The following is a 21990-nucleotide window of genomic DNA, read 5'->3' as shown; positions in this document are numbered from 1 at the left end:
CAAACCTCCAAAGGCCTCCTGGCAACTGACCAACTGACCTGCTGTAATTGGGCCTGCCTGTACCTGCAAATGGAGCCCTGCTTGTCTTTGCTAGAATGAGTCCCTGATCCCCAAGGGGTGCCTCCCCAGTTCCTGTACCCTTGGCTGGCAGTAGAGTTCACTCCTCTTAAAGAAAGGGAGAAATCCTGACGTTTTGGGCTCTTCACAAACCTAAACAAGCCCTTTCACGTTGAGACTCTGCTGTCCGTGATGACCGCCAATACAAAACTCTGGTGAACCCCACTCTTCGTGGAGCAGCGACGACTGGAAACACAAGATCTGCACTACACATTACAGCAACGACAGCTCGGCGTGACCGTCAATTCGAAGCGAAGACGAGAACCAACTGGATTGTCCCACTGCAGTGATGACTTAAGCAAAACTAGGCCTGCTTTTCGTACTAAAGCGGCAACCATCTGTGACGCTGTCTTTGATCCTTGCGGCCTCCTCTTCCCCTAACTGGACTCTTTTCGCTGGATTATGAGTAGGTAATTTTTTTAGTGGGGCTAACTGAGTCCCTGTATCTGGCCTGTGCTCCATCATGGTCGGCCTGAACTTGTGACTTGCCCCGGTGTAGCACGAGCAGATGACCGCAAGTGGAGCTTTGTGCTTGTAGGCACTCTGCTAACCTAAATCTTTGAAATTGCACATCTTCGGTTCTACTGATTAGATTTTTGTCATTCTACTATCATTGTATTCATTAAAATGTTCCCCATTTTTAGGTTTCGGATTTAGACGGCGCTCATGCACTGTCTCAGAGACTTGTTGTATGTACTTCGTGGGCATCAACCTGCCTGTAGGCTTGCCATTTGCTGGCACCCTCGTCACTCCATTATTCATTCTACCCATTTATTCATGCCATGCGTAACGCCTCTTCCCATCTTTAGCCCTCCCCGTGTGCAGGGACGAAGTACTACTATTTATACCAAGCGGCCATTTTAGAAAATGTTTTTGGAACTACTTTTTTCTTTGGTTTAACAGCACTAGATGGTGCATGTACTATTCGCAGCTCCTCTTGTGAGATAACGCTTGGTTGTTAATCATCAATCAATCAATCAATCATGCGATTTGTATAGCGCACTACTCACCCGGAAGGGTCTCAAGGCGCTAGGAGGAGGGGGGTCTGCTACTGCTCGAACAGCCAGGTCTTGAGCTGTTTCCTGAAGGCGAGGTGGTCCTGGGTCAGCCGAAGGTGGATGGGCAGGGAGTTCCATGTCTTGGCCGCCAGGTAGGAGAAGGATCTGCCTCCGGCGGTGGCTCTCTGGATGCGAGGTACGGCGGCGAGGGCGAGGCTCGTGGAGCGTAGCTGGCGGGTGGGCATGTAGAAGGTCAGGCGGTCGTTGAGGTACTTGGGGCCCAGGTCGTGGAGAGACTTGTGTGCGTGGGTGAGGAGCCTGAACGGGATCCTCTTGTTGACGGGGAGCCAGTGCAGGTCTCTCAGGTGGCTGGAGATGTGGCTGCGTCGGGGGATGTCCAGGATGAGTCGGGCGGAGGCGTTCTGGATGCGTTGGAGTTTTTTCTGAAGCTTGGCTGTGGTTCCGGCGTAGAGGGTGTTTCCGTAGTCCAGTCGGCTGGTGACGAGGGCCTGGGTGACCGTCTTCCTGGTTTCGGTCGGGATCCATCGGAAGATCTTGCGGAGCATGCGAAGGGTGTGAAAGTGCCTGTTTCACTTTCCAGTCCTCCTTTCCAGCCAACCTCTCTGTATAAATCGGGACACAGACCACTCTATCATCATTTAAAAGGCAGTCCTCCACTTTCTATGTGAACACAGGCCACACTGCCAAAGTGGCACCAAACGCGTGCTCCACTGTATATTGCCACATAGACCAACCCTCAGAGTCTGTAAAGCCCCTGAGCATCTGTGCCTATATGACCACATACCACCCTTTTAAAGTCATTGTGAAGGCTTCCTTTCTGTAGAGTCTGGATGGCACAGACCACCCCGTGCAACACTTATAACAAGCATTTGCAATGCAATAGGTCTCTCATTATTAAAGTTTGAGCTATTGGCATTGCTAAATAATGCAACACCAATAGCTCAAACTTTAATAGGCTCTTAACACCAACAGACTCTGTACCAACCAAGGCACTACATGTCTCTAGTTTCACAGCGCCAACCACTTGTTTATAGCATGGCGATCCCAAAAGTCCTGCTACATTAAAAAATGTACCTATCTCATTGCATAGCAAGTGTTATTATTCCCCAACTCGGTTGTACTCTTTGTATAGACTCGCGTAATGCAAGTATATCCCAGTAGCGATAGCCTACCTCACTGTCCTATGTTATAAGCTAAAGAGAGGTGTGTGGGGTTGGTGGGTAATATTCTATGTGATGAGTGAATATTTTGTCATGCTATGTTCATTTAGCACCCGCAGATGGAGCCGCGGTGCCTTCAGGCTGCTGGTACTTATTTTTTAAACTTTTTAATAAAGTGCCAAAGTAGTTATTGGATCACAAGTTTGAATAGTGAGTGCTGTGAGGTCCAACACAAACAGTACAATAAATGGTGGTGGAAGGGAACATCACAGTAATGTCTCCTGGAGTAGAATGCTTTTCAGCGAGTCGAGAAGTCAAAATCATGAACGTAACTGGTGCTATGTAAAGCGCTCTGATACCTGATTGAAAACGGGTCAAGTTTGCGCTATATAAAACTCTGCAAAGAAAATAGGAGGGGCGCTGAATGTCGGGGGGGGTCATACGACGGTGCAGAAAAAAGAACAATCGGGTATAGGAAGAAGGAAAGCTGATGAAGGGCAGTTATGGGGGGTTGGAGGAGTTTTTTTAAAAGAAATGAAATGTGAATAAACAAGAGAGGGTCAGTAGTGTGTTGACGAGGGAGAAGAGAAGTGGGGGCAGTGCGATGAGGAGGGCTAGCAGCAGTGCGAGGAGGAAGGGGAGCAGTAGCACGTGGAGGAAAGGGAAAAGCAGTGCCACTAGGTGTTGGAGAGCAACAAAGGAGACGGTGGGGGGAACAATGGTTAGTCGGCGGGGTGAGGGAGCAACGGAGGTGATTGAGACTGACCAGCTGCACGAAGAGGACGAAATTATTAGCAGAACTTTAAAAACCGTAACATGCTCCTTGGAAAATGCATTTACAGTGAAGAGATTTGTGAATGTGTTTGGCTAATGCGCTGGCTCAGGCGAGACCTAAAAACCCTCTAATATGACCTCAGAGCCAGTCTACTGAGGGTAGTATGACTCTCTTCTCCCCTCAAAGTCATCAGGGGCTTCTGTTGCTGCACCTCTCACCTGTTCTGAACGCACTCAAGCCCCTGGGATGTAGTGCGTGCTGTATACACACATTCCATGTCTCCTGTGACATGTTGTCTGATCCCCGTCCATTCCTTTCCCAGCGCAGCTGTGACACTGCTCCTCAGGAAGACTTTTACCTAGTTTAGGTTTTATCCTCCAACCTGGCTCTCTGCCCAGAAGTCTGTGCCAGCTGAATTCCACTGCTGCTTTTTGTCCTTCAAATGTGAAAGTAGCGCAATAGGTTAGTGTGCCTGCTGCAGAGGTGTTTGTCTGTAATCTTCTGGACACTGGTTCAAACAGTCCTTTGAGGTCCGCCTGGGCTTTCTCCTTTCCGTGGGAAATGAAATAGTTATAACATAGATGGGAACATAGATTATTCGGGCGCCAAGAATCCGCTGCATTTATATGGAAGTGCTCAATGATTGCTTACTATTGCTCGATTGTCTTCCTCACAGAGGTTTGCTAGAGCAAAACGTGCCATTTTGCGAGAATCTTAAACCTCACTTTTTTTTTTTCTTTGCTTCAAAATGTACCGGCTGCTATGAGCTTGAATACCTTTCGTAGTCTCGGCAGATGAGTGATGCAGAATATTTGAATATGCGTGGTAGAGTGAGGGGCCTAGGCTCTTATTTATGGAAATGGGCGCAAGACCCCCATTTGAGCAGGTTCGAATCCTGGCAGGTCTCTAAAATAAAATGAGTGGATTCTATAGACTCCCGCTAAGTCGGACATAGCATTGCAGTAATATAAAATGCACATGTTTTATCTCCTACTTTTTTTTCTGGCCATTAAACCGCTTGGCTCAGCGACTTAAGACGACCACTGTGCCACTCACACATGACAACAAAACACTTCCCACATAGGCCACACTGCAGCTCGACACTCTTCCAGTCAATCAGAGCCTCAAGGTTTAGTTTAGCGTGGTAACAATCCGCTAATACATTTCAACACCTCTTGAGCTACATGAAGGCCTATGTAAGTGCATTTACCATACAGAGATTGAGTTGGGTAACAGTAGTAAGCTGTGGTATAGCTCCAAGAAGCCCCATGGGATAAACATACACCTTATAATACATGTGGTGTATGGTATGTTAGCTAATCAGTGGCAGTATAATTAATGTATTAATCCTTTATATTGCCATTCCCCTAGTGCTGATATTAAGAGCTTCTCACGAAGAATCTACTTTAAGTATTTTCTGTCATTTTGTAAAAGAAGGGATTGTATGTTTTTTGAAGCATGTATTTATTACCCAGTGACAACTTTTGTACATTGTAAAATGTAACTGTTTAAAAGAGATGTAGTACTCTTCTAAAGATTCACATAGTTTCAAGACATTTTAAAATGTATTGTTTAATGGGCATAGGCATTTTATATGCATTACTCATAAAATTGATGAAAACAATGTTTATTGGCGTTCATAAAGTTGTATTTAGAGGACCGTGATCTTCCAGTTTGACAAGGGTTTATGTAGCAAATTCTAGATTAGTTCCTGGATTTGCTTTGTGTGCATTTTTAGGTCTCGGCTCTAGACAGTGCGCATGCGCTGCCTTGTATAGAGACCTGTTTGTATGTACTTTGTGGGCTTCAGCCTGCCCACAGGCTTCCAATTTGCTGTCTCCATTATCGCTTTATTAGTTATTCTCCCCATTTGTCGATGGCATGCATGCGTCCTACCTCTTCCAGGGTTTAGCCCTCCCCGAGAGCAGCAACCAATGTCTGCTAAAATATGCAGCTTCTTTTTTTAGGTATTGTTTCGGGACTACTTCTTTATTTCTTTAAGAGCGCTTTTCACAAGCAATACTGTTTTTGCTTGAACTAGGACAGTGCCTATAGAGGTGCATTGCATGAGCTCTGCTAACATTTCAGTACTTCGATGGCAGTACAGATCATAGATCGGTATAGACGTGTATTATGAGAACTTGACGGGTGCTTGCAAGAGCTAGGTGCGTATAGAGGTGCATTGCACAAGCTCTGCTCATGTTTCTGTTCTTGGATGGCAGAACAGACTGTAGATTGTTGCACTCGGAAAGTCAGAGTTGCATTTCGCAAGCTCCACTAATGTTTCACCCCATACATGTCACTAGTGCAAGGGGTTGGTGACAATGGTTGTTCAGCGAGAGGCCTTAGTGGTCCCTTTGGTTCTACAAAGGCAGTGGGTGGTGTAGACCAGCAGATCGTGGACACCCAAAATGGCTGCATGTGGCATCTATGACTAACCTGAGCTCTCTTGCACAAGCTGACAGTACACCAAGGCTCACTCCCTTCAACAGATCTTAAACACAGACTTTAACCCCTCGCAAAACCTCCACCCTCAAACCCTTACCTGGTTCTCTTTATCAGTTACACACAGCCCCTCGCTAACGGCACTCTCCAGTCACTGGTGCCCAACAACTTAGAAAGCATTACGGCCTCACTTTAGATGATTCAAAACACAACATGCGCAACCAACTGGAGGGCACTGCTAAAGTACAGCTTATGGACTGTCTCAGCTGCTATCTCTAGAGACAGAAGTCACCTGCATGGCTGTGTATAGCTATGAGACTCCTTTACCCCCCACCTTTCAACAAGATGTTCGAGAACGTTGTCAATTCACCAACAGATTTTCAACTGGCCCAGTCGGTCCTAGTCCTCACCCCCTTCAACCAGCATGAAATCAAAAACATTCTTAAAGACAAGTAAGCCATCATGCGAAACAACCCATCAATACACTAACTGTACAGCTCACTTGAAGTACATGCCCCAAACTTGTTCAAACCAACACAAGCATTTTTGGCAATGCGAGAGCTGTTGGCTTTGTTAGTGCCTATGTCTTTTAGCAATGTTGTCTAGCAGCTTCATATACTCCCTGACTTTCAGCCATGTTGAACAGGCATGCTGCTATACAACATGGTTAAAAGATCTTGACAAACCCAATAGCTCTTGCTTTGCCGAGACCTAGTGGCTTTACCAATGCTTGTTCTAAATTGGTGTTTTTTTTTGTTGTTGTGTGTTTTCACTTTATTACTGTTTGTGTGCTGCATACATTTACACACTGCCTTTAAGTTAAGGCGGACTGCTTTTGTGCCAAACTACCAAAGGATTAAGCACAAGTTCATTTAGTGGCTTTTGTGGATTATCCTGATTGGTATTGTGGTTGTTGTTTGAGAAGGTTCTTCACCCCTCAATCAAAAACTCAATTTCATTCAGTAAGCCTGCTAATGGTTTGTTACAGCTGTGATGAAGTCAAAATTCTGACTTCAGAGACTGGGCTCCTATCGTACTCCTGTTTGTTTGAGTCAAAAGTTAGGACGTAGATTGGATGCTAACGTGATATTGACGATCAGTTTAGTGCCACCCGTTCCTGCATTTTCCAATTTACTAAAATTTAAGTTGTGGTTTTCACTGTTTTATTTAGACTTGATAGTTTCATCTTTTTAGACAGTATGCCCATTCCCAATAAGCAATTTATTCAGAATTCACCACTTTTCACAGGAGCATGCACTTGTAACCTTATATTAGTCATACATAAGGAACTGCACTGCCTCTCTGCTGACCCGCTCACAGTTCTAGTTCCCAAAATGGGTTGTTCTTAAATTGTTGTATTAGGATCACTAAGACACATGTACAATTTAATAAAAACAAAAAACACTATAAGAGCATCCCTGTGCCGAGTTGAATATCACACATCCATAAATGCACCCTGGCAAAGCCAGACAAAAGGATGCCGTGCCAATCCTGTGTAGGCAGAGGTTATCTAAATATCGTAGACTTGATGTAGAGCAGTGCTTAATTTGAGCCGGTGGTTTCCCGTGCTCAGCACCTGCATGGAATTATCAACATTGGCACTTGTGACCGTCTGTCCCAAAGTGGCACTGTCTGGCTAATTTAGAGATGACCACAGCAACAGGTAATTACTACCTACCGCCCAAGCCATTCTTGTTGCTTAGGGGGCTTGAAATAGTCAGAATTGTCACACAGTGTGATGGTTAGTTGTTGTGTAGCTGGGGCAATGTGTGGTGGAAGCTGCAGTGGCCTCCTAACAAGAGCCCTTTTATTTTTGCAAATTAAGCACTGAATTGTAGAGTAATTTGTTTTGGTTTAGTCGCAACATGCCAAATCACAAGTACACTCCACTCTAATGAAGTGGAGAAAGGCACACATCCAGAAAATATGATCCCCTCACATCATGCTCTTGGCTTTATTTGTCATTCTGGCTTTCCATTGAAATCCATGAGTGACTTTTTTTACATATGAAAATGAGACACCATTGTCAACGAGGTTTGGCACTTTCAGTTCGTTATCTCCTATATGCATTGTTTACTTAAAGCGGTTTCCCCAGCATTGGCAATGCCAATGGGGCAAGCTATAAAGCAATGAACAGCCTTAGTGCATGAAACACGTGAAAGCAGCATTTGTGAATGCCTGTTGTTACATTAAAGCCAGACCTGTTGGTCTGTGCCAATGCTTTTTAAAATTCGTTTTTGTAACAGTTCGGCTGTGCAATGGGTTCTCATAAAATACAGTAATGTTGTAGTAGTATGTACATCACACAACGTATCATTAGTATGGCCTCGCAGCACTGAATGTTTCTTTGCACCAAATAAAAGTAGCCTGTGTAATTGAGCACATTGTTGTAGTGGTGCTGGTATGTGTGGTAACTCTGTGCAGATTACTGTTCTTCGGGGAGAGGTTATGCTCATTCGTTTTTCATTCTGGTCCGTACTTGATTACTCCACCAAACCCTTGAGACTGGTTCAAACATTAGGGCTGTGAGTGTCAGCAAAATACAAGGCGTAAGGCAGCCATGACTAAGTGAGACATGGCTGGGATATTGCTGTCTTCGCTCATTAGCACATCTTGTTGTTTTCTAGCTCATGACTCTCCGGGGCTCTGTCTTGGAAGATGCAATCCCATCGACGGCAAAGCATGGTATCGCCAGGGGACTGCCCCTGAAGGAGGTGCTGGAGCACCTCGTGCCTGAGCTGAACGCGCAGTGCCTCCGACTGGCTTTCAACACTCCCAAGGTGACTGAGCAGCTCATGAAGCTGGATGAACAAGGGGTACGTTGATGTTTGCTTGCATTCCATTTTAAGTGAGCAAAGGATTATTCTCTGTTTAGCTGTGACTTGTGAATTTACAATCTGGGTAGTTGCCGCTCTGCTACATGAAAGATATTCAGACAAAGAGGTAATTCAAAAATAGGATCTATATTCATGTACAGGGATTTTTTATTTTTTTAAATTGCTAAATGCCTTTGAGTAGACAAATCTATGCCAGCATATTAATTCCAGGCTGTAAAAAAAAGAAATCTGAGGCTGAAATGTTGCCTGTCACAAACCCTCATGCCTTGTCTTATCACACCTATGTGGGGAGTACTGTCTTTGCCAGGTGACGTATTGACCTGAGGTGCGAGGAAAGTGTGTGATGGTGCGGACAATTGATTGAGGAGTCCTTATAAAACAAAAAGTGTGATTTAAAACGTTTTCTGGCACGATAGAGCAAAGGGGAAAGAGGCTTCTTCCCCTATGTGCTCAAAAGACTACCTCTAAGTGTATCACTCAGAATCAATGAGTGAACACTAGTTATATAAATATCAGTTGGGTATCGGCAACGTAAAGTTGATGTTACAATTGTTGTTGTGTTGTGTTTATATAAGTATTTTTGGTATGTTCTTTTGCTTTTGAATGTTATATATGATTTTTGTTAACATAGATCAGTCCCATGGCATATGTGCGCTTTGAAATAATTTGGATAATATATTTGTAGAAGATTGAAAACTGATAGGGTAATTAAATGTTCTCTATGATGAAATAAAAACGAGATCTTAATTCCTCCGTACCTATCTTTGTTTGCATGTGATAGTGTTGCTCATTGTGTCATGCCATAGGAGTAGAAGTGTCTTGTTGGAACTTTGCACATCTTACTGTAACAAAACATATATGTAGTACTATAAACCCCTGGATATCCATAAACTAGCATTTAGGCCTTGAGATTGTGGGGGCATAACAAGGATTTTAGACCTTTAACCAGTCGAAGGTCAAGAGGAGTTGGTGTAGTATCTTTGTTCCTAGGGCTAAGATAGATGGTCCATCTAGATCCTGGCAGTAAATACACCACAATGGTAGTAAAGTTGCTTCATCAATGTATGTCTCATTAAATGGTACCTAGTGCAGTCAGTGAGAACCACTTCCATGGAGAAATGTATATCTGAGTAGGATTGTGGGTACTTGGTTCTGCTCTGATTTGGGAGCCAATATATTGAATGGATCAAAATTTAAGAGCTACAAAGGCTCTTTTCACAAATTTTTTCCAGCTCACCCATGTATCACCACAGGCCTCAGTTTTAGTACGTTAATGTAGTATATGAGCCAATGGTTAAAGCCACTGTTTTAAGCTTTTTGAGATATAGTGCACTGTACGTCTCCAACCAAATCGGCGCTTCTGATGACTCATTTCTAGCAGCTCACGAATCCTGCCACTGGGTGGCCTTGAGGAGGCATTCATGGCTCCACCTTACGACCCTTAAATATGAATCCCAGCAACTGATTCTTAACCTTCCTTTCTCTGGATCTACAATAAAAGGCAGTCTTACGGATGATAAAATGACCCAGATAAAGTCCGAAATGTAGACCCTAAGGGCAGTAGGTCTCAAAGCAGCAAGAACTGCGAACGCCCTACAAACCTTAGCAACAACGTTTTTTTACCACAGAGGGTTCAAACCCCTCACTGGTACCAAGGTCGCCAGCAATGCCAACTGCAGAGACCTTTCCAACAGCAGCAACGTAGTCAACCCAGAGGAAGAGCCTCTCCATAGCATGCTCAGGGGGGAAAGCCTACCGCAGGTTCTAAACTATGAATCTCTACTTCCCCCTCTTCCATTACCCCCTCCAGTAGGAGAAAGTATATCTAATTTCCTGACAGTGGCAAGCAATCACAAGAGATGCCTGGGTTCTAAATACTGTTTGGAATGGGTATTGTCTCAAGTGCACCATTCCTTCGCCAAATATTCCACCAAAACCATCCAGTCACCATCTGCAGATGTGCCCTGAAGTAAACATCCTTCAGCAGAAGCATGCAATGGATACTGTTCCTTCCAAAACAGGGATTAATTGCTGTTTTTCTGGTGAAAAAGAAAGGTCCAAGAAACTATTTGAGACCAATTCTCGATTTGAAACAAGCCAAGTAGATTAGACTAGAAAAATGTTGGATGCTGGCTCTTCATCAGATCTATTCGCAGTTACAACAGGGAGACTGCGTATTTTCATATCCCAATAGCCAAGAAGCACTACAAATTCTTGAGGTTTGTTCTGGGTCACGATCATTACCAGTACAAAGTGCTTCCGTTTAGCCTCAAATCCGCCCCAGAACTTTTTCAAAGTTTATAGCATTGGTAGCTGCACGTCTCAGAAAGCTCTGAGTTTTCATCTACTCGTATCTAGATGACTGGCTCATCAAGGCATCCACACCTCAAGAAATACATTACCCTTTGACCAGTAATCTTCTCCAACTATTAGGTCTGCATACCAATCACACCAAGTCAAACAGTCTCCATCAGTCCAAACACTGCAATACTGGAGAACCTCCATCGACACCATTCAATCAAGACTGTGTCCTTCGGAGGAGAAACTTATCAATTTGTCTGAAGTGTCACTCTCTCATGATAGATTCTCACCCCACAGTGAGAACAGTGTCCTCTCTTCTTGGCTTGATGGATTTGTGCGTCTTTCTAACTCCGAAAGCGCGTCTCCCCATGCGACTCCTCCAGGAATGTCGAAGATCAGTGGAACCAAGTTACGGGCAGTTGGGAGGACAAGATCAAGCTCTTCCCCCAGTGCAAAGCAGTTTCTGAAATGGTCGTGCTCTCCGACAAATGTTCTTCAAGGGATGCCATTTCATCAGGATATTCCTTCCCAGGCCATAGTGACAGATGCTTCGTTGTTAGGATGGGGAAGCACACATAGAACACTTCCAAATCCACAGAACATGGTCTCGAGAGAGATAACCTATCACATCAATCTCCTCGAGCTAAGAGCAGCTCTCCTAACATTGAAGGCTTTTCATCCATCCGTCAAGACGAAATCCTGGCTTGTTCAGACCGACAACTACGTACTACTTCAACAAGCAAGGGGGAACAAGGTCCAAGACCTTTATTTCACAAGTCCCAGACAGTTTAGAAGTGACTGATAGAGAACTGTGGAACATTGCGACGCATCGCTTAGATGTTCAAAATGTTTAAGCAGAATCCTTCAAGAAAACCACGGCGAGATCCTTCATGACAACAATATTCAAAACATTTTCAGAATGTGGGGCGCTCCACACATTGATTTATTCACCACCGCAAAAAACTAAAAATGCCCAGGTTTTGCCTCTAGGTTCTTCTAACCAGGGACACTGGCGAATGCCCTATGGATCGACTGGCAAATTTCTCTACACCTTTTTTCCAAGCCCCCTGATCCCGTCAGTTCTCATCAAACTGTCTTCCTTGAGGACCAGAATGATCCTTATTACTCCCTAGTGGCCACGTCCGTGTTTGTTCATGGACCTTCTCCACAGGGCGGAGCGTCCACATCTAAAACTGCTGTGCAGACAGGATCTTCTCATGAAATTCAGAGGCCAGATGGTTCATCAATCTCTTCTCCTTGAATTTGGCAGCATGGCTCCTGAGCTAGTTCAGTATGGGCATTTGAACCTTCCTCAAGAATGCATGAACATTCTCAAGGAGGCTAAATGATCATCAACACGTACAGTCTATGCATTTACATGCAAGAGGTTTTGAGTTTGGTGTTCTTACAAGAACGTGAATCCAACAATCTGCCAAGAAGATGAGATTCTTACATACTTACTTCATTTGACCAAATCTGACATACAGTACTTTGGCGGCAATTACTGCCTATAAAAACATCTTTTTTCAAAATTCCCGTTATCAAAGACTTTTGAGAACAGTTGAAAAACGCTTTCCCTCCCATAAGGCGTCCATCTCCTCCCTGGGAGCTCAATATAGTCCTCTATAACCTCAGGCAGGCCCCGTTTGAGTCCATTCACAAATCGTCCTTGCAGCAACTCTCTTGGAACGCTGCTTTCCTCGTAGTGATTACATCAGCACGTAGGGTTAGCGAAATCCAGGCGTTATTTTCATTCTAGTACGGTGGTTATGAGGACTCATCCTAAATTCCTACCTGAAGTCATTTCAAACTTTCACGTCGATCAGACCATTTCCTTGTCCACTTACTTTCAGCACCCTTCCACACCTGCTGAAAGGGCTCTCCATTCTCTAGTCGTTCAATGAGTTTTAAAGTTTTATCTGGACAGGACAAAAGAGGTCTGAAATTCGGACCATTTGTTTGTAAACTGTGGGCCGGTCTGTACACGTCCAGCCATGACTGAACAGTCCACATCCCAATGTACAGCATCGTGAACTCTATTATGCTACCAAAGGCAAATACATTTTTGTAAGGTAGACCTAAAGCTCACTCCACTAGAGGGTAAAGCAGCTACTGCTGCTTTAATGAGAAATGTCCCTATGGCTGAAACCTGTATAGCGGCTACACAGAGATCTGTTCACACGTTTACCATGCATTGTTTGGATTCATATGCTATAACAGATGCTCAAGTAGGACAGCAGCACCACCCCAACATCAGCGACACACCACCTCAGCACAGCACCAGTGAAGCATCACCTCAGCACCATTGCAGCACCAACTCAGCACCATCTGAGCACCAGCACAGCACCACCTGAACACCACCTCCACATCACTGAGCACCTCCTCAACATCACCTCATTATCACTTAGCACCACCTGAGCACAAGCATTCCACCACCTTAGCATCATTGCAGCACTCCATTATCATCAGTGCAGCACTACCTCAGCATCAGCGCATCACCTCAGCGCAGTACTACCTCAGCATCAGCACAGCATCACTCAGCATCAGCACAGCATCACTCGACACCAGCATCCCCTCAGCACCAGCATCCCCTCTGCACCAGCGCAGCATCCCCTCAGCACCAGTGCAGCACCACCTTGGTACTCCCTCCTCATCCTACGTCCCTGCACTGCTTATGACCTCACATATTGCATTACTCGTGACATGTATTGCTACTGACCTCTTGCTCCTCAGTGAGAAAACATAAAATGTGGAGCATTTTTAACAGAATTACCTGAATGAAAACTTTTGCAAAAGGACTAGGAACCGTTTTTTTTATGGGACATGGGCAGAACCTAAAAATTGAAAGATGATTGTGGATTTTGCAGTACATCAACCCAGCAACTCACTGCTGCAGAGGTCAGCAGTTGCAATGAGTTAAGGAAAGAGCCTCTCTTGACCATAGGCAATTCCACTCTATCGGAATTATGAAGTTGCGACTTTAAGTGGAACGTATTTAACTGCAAATACTGGAAGGGTCACAGAAAGGCTTGGGCCACTATTAAAATAGTGCAGGGAATGGTACAAGTGTTAACTAAATAAAGTAAGATAGCCTTTACGAGAGTAGAAAATATGGTGGGAAGAGCCTGTCACCATAACATTCTTATTCTAGCTGTGCCTGAAAGGGGTGAATCAGGGTACAGTAACCATTTGCAGCAAAATTGATCAAAAAACCTTCCTCAAACTATACCCTTAGAAGTATTTGTATTTGAGTGTGCACTTAGGTCCCACGCTGAAACCTGGTGAATACTTAAGACCTGTAGTGGCAAAGATGCTGGGCACTAGGGACCCAGAAGGGAAACCTGTTTCACAAAAATCAAAGGATCAGATCTCACCCTGGCAGTCAAGTGTGTTTTCTAAAAATTAGGGGCTGTGAACGCACTAATTAAAATTAAAAATCACCCTGTAGGGCACACCACAATTTCCCACAAATCCAGAGGCTGCTTTGGCCTCTGTGGAAACACTTGAGTGCCAACTACCAACTGTGTGGAGATAGCCTAAATCAGGTAACTATTAGGTGATTTACAATTGCAGAATGTGTAGTTAACTCGTTAGCCCACTGCATGGAGACAGTCCTGTCAGAGAAAAGGTTGGCCCAACTAAACTAAATGCAAACTGGAGGCTTGTAGGTGTATGTAGAGTGATACGGGTTCTAATTTAGTGTATCAATTCTATTTTCTTCTTTTTTGATTTTGTTGCTTTTGTGACACAGTTGTCAAACATATATGGAGGGGTGTGCCCCAATGACCCATCAGTACCTGGGCATAGAACATCTCAAAACATTAGCATGGTATCTAGTGGGGATAAATCGCATAATTGTTTGTACCACAGTGAAACATCAGTTTATCACTGGGACATCATTATGATTTGTATCAAAAAATGTGTTCACTTCATTAGGATGTAGTATTCCTCACTTCGCATACAAAGTACCTGGAGCACTTGTTAAAGGTAAAAGTAAAAAGAAAGACACAATCACTTCTAATCCCATCACAAAATCACAACTTCATCTCAGTCTGTCTTGTCTTCAGTCTTCATTGTTTACTAACAAGGTGTGGTTGAACTCCTCATTTCATGCACAATCTATGTAGTCCTTAAATGGTATCACATTGATGGGCAATCCTGTCTTGAATCTTATGCGTCCATCTGATTATTTTTGTTCTTAGAATTTATACAGCTCCCCTGAAAAGTATTGTCTGTCAAACAGATGCGACACCATTTAAGGACTACCTCCTATGTGGATTGCGCATGAAACAAGGAGTTTGTGAATTAGTTCAGAGGAATGAGCAACCTATTGCATGGTTCAGTAGAGAACACGTATAATGTGTACATTTGGGTGATCAAGTTGTTTTATTAGAGGATGTTCCGAAACGTGTGAATGGGATTAAAAAGGTTGCAACAATTCTTCCACTGGTTGGGTACGATACCCAGAAACAAGTGAGAAAAAGTTATTGGGCGAAATTAGATCGCAAAAACACCAGCAAACTCAAGTATGGCAGTGCATTATACGTTGGCATCTCCAGCCCACTCACACTCCAGAACACTGCCTCCAACCATATCCTAGACATTCCCAGAAGTGCATACATCAAGCCCTACTTCCTGGAACTGCACTGTCTACTCACCTAAAAGTGTTGCAAATTCAAGCTTCATATCCATGCCTACAAAGGTCTCCACAACGCAAGATCCCAAGCAGTGCCTTGTGACATGTGGGTAGACTCTAGAGCTTGTATGTGTAGTCAGACTGATTTTGGGCTGGTACCTGTAGAGTATGAAGGTATAAACTGAGGCGGTGAAAAATACTTAAACTGGTGGATAACCAGGTAACGCTAGGCCCTGGTCTGTGTTCTAGATCACATGCCGTATTTTAATTAGTAACTTCTTAACAGAATTTACTTGTGTATTTGTATCTGCACAATAGTTAGCCATTTACAAAATAGGACTGGACATCCTGAATAAAAATATGCTTGTTGTTCCCACGACTTCCCCTGTTGCATGTTTCCAACCACACCCTCTTCATTTCAGATCATTGCACTGTTTCGCTATGGTTCCTAATCATAGTCGTGACTGTCTAATCACTCTTTCCACATTGATGGCAAAACTCATGAAACCTCCCAAAAAGTTCCTCCGCTAGAGGTCTGTACTTTCTACAGAGTATGATTTAACCCAAAGTGCAGAACATTTTCAAAACCAATATAAAACACCCTTTAAAGAGATTTTAAGTATTTGTATTTTAAGAAAGGGACTGGAGTGAGGGGGTTATTCTGAATGCTTATCTCACTCTACTGTGTGGTACCTCTTTCTAGCTTATGAAGCAGTAGGTCTTTAACTATACATTATGTGCTGACTCTTTGGGGTTTACTAAATTTTGCAGATAAGTTACCAGCAGAAGGTGGGAATCATGTATTGCAAAGCCGGGCAAAGCACCGAAGAAGAGATGTACAACAACGAGTCAGCAAGTCCTGCCTTCGAAGAGTTCCTCCAGCTTTTGGGAGAGCGGGTTCGACTAAAAGGATTCGAAAAATACCGGGCCCAGCTGGATACCAAGAGTAAGTAAAGCCTTCACTATCTTGTGTGCTTGACACTCCAGGTCATGATTGATGTGAGGCTTTTCATGTGTAGGCAGTTTGAGTATCGAGAAGGCCACATCTTCCTTCTGTTCATTCAGGTTTGTCACTAGACTTTTTATAAAAAATACTACGTTAGCAGCGTTTTCTTATTATTCAGAACATCTTATAATTGACTATTTACTCGATGACAAGAGATTAATAAAGAAACAGTTCAGTAATTTATGATTTTCTTGAGATTTGTTTTCTTCAAGTTAATTACTTGTCCTTTTGGTTTGGATGAAAGAATCTTTATTGGTGACTATTAGCAGAGATTTTGGTAAACAGTAGGCACCGAAAAATACACTTACTAAGTATATCATTACGAACGAAACCTATGAAAAATGTCTCATTACCTTGTTAGTAAATAAGAATTCTATCCAGCGTGTCCTAGTTTGTGAGAGCTCTTCACACAGCTCTTTTAATTATGAAATTACACCGATTTGCCATTTTCCTTATTTATTCTTAATTTCGTAGAATGTTAGGTGGCCTGCTGTCTGATGGCTATTTGCAGTTCCATCCCTGCAATTTGAGTTGTTTTTTTTTTAGCTTGGTGCCTTCACGGCTGAACACTGGACTCCTTCCTGAGATGCTTTCATGACTATGCTAGCATCCATGCCAAAGTCTTTGAGAGTCCTAAAACTAGGGCTGATGCTGATTACCAAAAACAAGGCAGTGCTGGTGTATGCTTAGAAAAAGCACAATCCACCACTTAAACTTTTTTGCGGTTAACTATGGATATTTCCCAAGAATGGATCACCATGTTAGTGGAAGAGGTTTGGGTTGCCAGCTACTTTGCAGACTCATGATATCCAGCCTAAACTCTCCAGCTACTCCAATTGAGGATTTTGCTGCAATGGATCTGCCCTTCTGGAGGCATCCTCCACTGGTGTACCTGCCCAGGGCCAGCCCTAAATCAGGTTGACCCGGACAGCACCCTAGGTGGAAAGAACATTTGATGTGTGTTGTGGGGGCGGGGATTGTTGTGGTGTGACTGCTGCAGGTGTGAAGATGGGAGGAGGCCAGGGGTTTGATGGGCTGCTAATAATTACGCTGAGGTACATTAAAGGCTAATTACAAAGTCTTTAACGGGACACGATTGAGACCAAGTATTATGGACGAGCTGCTTTTTGCATGACATTGTCCGGTAGCTTCCTGCTGCAACTCTTGCAATATTGGTGGCCTGGGCCAAGCTTGCCCATGCCAAAGGCCGACCCTGTCCCTGCACCTTACGGGAGAAGACACAAACAGGTTTTCCGCTCTGTGATCTGCAGGATTACTCCCGGACAGACTTGTCAAGAGAAACTAACCCTTCATGCCACTTCCGCAAATTTTCACAATTGCTCATATCTTTTTGGGAATTGAACTCCATGTTCCCTCTATGCTACCTCACCCTCTGACTTCACCCTTCAGGATGCGAACGGAAAGAAAATGAGGCACGTCTCTCCTTATGGGGCTAGTATGGCTGAAGATTTAAGCTCTTACCCCTGACCCCCCCCCCCCTACTTATCAGTCAGCTCAGAGAATCCAGGATTCTTTTTTCTGGTGGTTGGGCACTGGGGTGTGTTCTGCATCATCATATTCACCTTGTACCTCAGTTTCAGTACCCTTGTCTCTTGGGTGATCAGCATTATTACATACTTTTGAGACATTTAAACCTCTTGTTATGTTTTTTGCACACAGCTGGCTGCTGTATTACAGCTCTTCATATGCCACCTCAGGCTTCTTATATTGTGCCCACTCACACCCACTGGGCTACTGAACTGCGTTTTTCTCACGTCTCAAAACATTTCTTCTCACTACTCTTATTAATTGGCAATTGTCCATACTAATCTTTGTGGGACTGGATACCTTCATCTGTAAATTAAGAGCCTTTGTGTGCCACTACAACATGTTTGTTTCTCATACATGGTAGACTTTGGTCGCTGTGCATTTGAGTGGCATTGATCTGATAGACTCATCTAGCCACAGATTTCTTACCTGTGAACTTCACAGGCATCAGACTGGATCCGGAAGATTTTTCTTAAGCAGTATCCCTGCGTGCCAATACGTGGCATCAGTCCACTTTGCGTGAGGTCGTTGGCGTAGTCATCGTGACATCCGTCACGACATCCGACAAACACAATATCCAATCAGCCCCAAATAATGCATGCAGAACTACTAAGACCAACAATAGAAGGCTAACTCTAGCAACCTAAAAAAATGTGTTCATTCCCGACTAACAAGATTCGCAAAAGATCAAACCACAGAAACACATTAGATGTACACTACTCAACTGTCTGTCGGTCAGCAAAAAAACACGCTGCAGACCTAGCCGACCTCATATAAAGTCAAGAAATAGACGTAACTATACTAACAGAATCTTTGCTATCTGACTCTTCTTCCCCATGCCTAGATCTATTAGTCCTCCCGAGCTATTGCATTGTGAGACAGGCTAGACAAAAAGGGAGGAGGCATTGCCTGTATACTTGGATCTGACATTTCCATTACTAAAATACAATCCAACCTTTTAGAGTCATGCGAGTATCTTGGCATATCCTTAAGATCCTCGGACAATCAAAATTATAAACTTTACGCTTTCTACCACCCCCCGGGCAAAAATACCAGGTTCATAGACCAGCTGATCGAAATCATCACAGCAAACTCTACTCCGCATTCCAATGATATTTTCTTAGGAGACTTCAATTTACATTGGGAGGATCACACTGACAATCAGATTATTCTACTTAAAGCCTTCCTTGTAGATAAATCACTGGTCCAAGAATGTCACCTACCTACCCACTCCAAAGGATCTACCTTAGACTGGATCATAGCTAAAGAAAAAGCTATTGATAAAATTGAAATCACCCCCTGCGATTGGTCTGATAACCACATCATTACCTTCCAAATACCCTTCATGAAAACTAGCAAGTGTTCACAACCAACTAATCCCAGAAAATGGACTTGTGACACTCGAGGACTAAATTTGATTAACGTCGCAGCACGCTGTGAAATAGAAATGCAACCCCCTAGTAATATGGTTGATATCAGTGACCTCACAAAATATTATAACAATACAATGTTGAGTATTATTGAGGACATAGCCCCGCTAAAATTCAAAAGAATCCATGACAGATAAAAACAGTGCCCTAAATGAAGAAAGATGCTCACTCTGACTCTCAGAGAGGAAATGGCGACAACACCCTTTCTCGCCCCATTTATTCCAACTAAGACAGTCCAGGAAAGCCTACAATAAAAGCATTCTAAACTCAAAAACAGACTTCTTCAGGAGAGAACAGGATAACGCAAAAAACAGATTGAGGAAACTATTCGATATGCTAAAAGGTCAATCCAATAAAGCTGCTATATCTGCTCCAACTACCACAAAAATGATCTTAAGCAGTGAGGATTTCTCTTCCTTCACAGCGAAAGCCAATTCAATGGAGGTGGAGCTCAAAAAAGCAGCTGAATGCCCTGAATTCATCAAGAGCACCCTAGATGAGCATCAATGCCAACCAGAGTTGCAAAAACCTAAAAAAAAATGCCCGGTGGTCAGAATTCAAGCCTATCAATGAACTTGACATTGCGAAGATCATTTCGACCATTAACAATTATTATTCATTACAACGATCCCTTACCTGCAAAGTGTTGGTCCTCAAAAAACCATCTGCTCATCCCGTCATGGACAAAGATCATCAACGCTTCATTAGCACAAGGCGCAATTCCGGAATGCCTTAAAGCTGGGCAAGTTATTCCAATCATAAAAAAGCCAACAGAGAACCCCTCTGACCCAAACAATTTCAGACCAGTAAGAAACATCGCCATGCTAACCAAAGTCCTGGAAAAATGTGTACAACAACAACTGAGCCATCATATCTCCGAATTCAATCTATTAAATGACTTCCAATCAGGATTCAGACCTAATCATAATGCGGAAACAGCAATTCTGCACATCGTGGACGACACTCTATTTGCCCTCAACCATATCGATACATGTCTCCTAATCCTGCTTGACCTCTCGTTGGCGTTCGACACGGTAAACCATGCCAAAATACTAGCTCGCTTGAAAAATAGAATAGGAGTAGAGGGTACAGTCCTAAAATGGTTCATGTCTTTCCTAGAAAAAAGATGCAAAAATTCATAGTCAACCAAACTTTATCAGTTTCATCCAGAAATACAATCGGAGTTCCCCAGGGCTCCACACTATCCCCGGCGTTATTCAATCGGTACGTAGAACCACTCACGGAAACACTACAACGAGCAAACATTTCTTTCCACATGTACGCTGATAACACTCAGTTGTACATCAAAGTCACGTCGACGGAAGAGATGGGTATCATGAACCAGGCACTAAAGAGAACCAATCATTGGCTAACCAGTAACCATCTGAAGCTTAACCCACATAAAACCGAATTCCTGCTGCTCTCCCCCCAGAAAAACTCCACAAACATTCTAGAATGGACCAATCTGATCACAGCATTAAACTGTACTCTGAAGATTGTTGATTCCACTAAATCCTTGGGAATTATTCTGGACAATAACTTGATCATGCTATCACATATTAACATGATGGCAAAAAACGCCTGGTTCCATTTAAGCTACCTCAGAAAACTGAAACCATTTTTAAATAGGTCAGATCTCAAAATAGCAGTTCAGGCACTTGTCATATCAAGGATAGAATATGGTTGCACAACGCTGGCCGGTCTTCCCAAGATCTCAACAGCACCACTGAAAGCTTGTCTTAATGCGGCCACAAGACTTATAACGGGATCCAGAAAATTTGACCACATCACCCCTCATTTGAAAGCTCTCAACTGCCTGCCCTACGAAGCAAAAGTACAATTTAAGTTGGCATGCATCACTCACAAAGCGGTACATTTCCAAACAACTGTGTACCTAGCCCAGAAAATCACTCTATCTGGAGGATGCCGTATCTCTAGGAGCCATGGAGATCTACTACTGAAACCGACCCGTTTTTGTAAGAAAAGAACTTATGACCGAGCGTTCTGTGGCGCAGCTCCTAGAATCTGGAATGCTCTCCCTCCCAACATTAGAAAAATCCCGTCCATCTCTGCATTCAAAAACAAAGCAAAATCCTTTTATATGAGTAAATACTTTCCATAATCTCAACAGACTCACCAGCATCATGGATCCTTCCTGATCAGTTACACACTACCTTTCTTTGAACATTAATCTTTGTGTGGTTTGTATATTGTATATTAAGCGTAATGTTTTTCCTCTAAATCATTGTACAACAGCTGATGACTTGGTAACATAACTGGTTTGGAAATGAAAATGTAAAGTGCTCGGACACCCTATTCAGGGTCATGTTCGTGCAATATAAAACACCAAATAAATAAATAAAACCTGTCATCTATTTAGGAGCCACCTCTGCGTGCTTATGTCCATTCTTTTCTTTCTTTCTGCGCCAGCCAGCGCAGATCAGTCTAAGAAAGCTACCCCCTGTCATTTTTTTTACAGCCTTTTTAAAAAAAACTTTTTGTCAAAGTTTTTTAATTGTTGTGTAGAGTTTCTAGCCTGCCTAAAGACTTTGTGGCGCCTTTCACCATGCCTGGTCAGTCAAGGATCCCCACCTCGTGTCTCTTTGGTGTCTGGAGCACGACCGGAAGTCATACTACGACTTCCAGACCATGGCGTCTAAGGCTTTGCGGAAGCAGTCCCTAAAGCTGCTTGCGGCCTGTCTTTTGGCTCCTCAGA

The 21990-nt window shown here is 43.5% G+C and overlaps 1 protein-coding gene across 5 annotated transcripts in view; it reads left to right on the top strand.

The window, feature by feature from the left end:
• The window catches only part of SIPA1L1 (signal induced proliferation associated 1 like 1), an 820039-nt gene that overhangs the window by 388958 nt on the left and 409091 nt on the right, over positions 1-21990 (top strand). For all 5 annotated transcript variants that reach the window (XM_085627288.1, XM_085627286.1, XM_085627287.1 and 2 more), the window contains exons 6-7: positions 8144-8332; positions 16062-16236. In XM_085627288.1, the coding sequence (XP_085483414.1) occupies positions 8144-8332; positions 16062-16236 (364 nt within the window). The remainder of the gene's footprint in view (positions 1-8143; positions 8333-16061; positions 16237-21990) is intronic.

Source organism: Triturus cristatus, chromosome 9 (assembly GCF_964204655.1).
Source record: "Triturus cristatus chromosome 9, aTriCri1.1, whole genome shotgun sequence".
In the NCBI taxonomy this organism is placed as follows: Eukaryota; Metazoa; Chordata; class Amphibia; order Caudata; family Salamandridae; genus Triturus; species Triturus cristatus.
The sequence above is the reverse complement of the archived record's forward strand: the minus strand, read 5'-3'. Positions and strand labels throughout refer to the sequence as shown.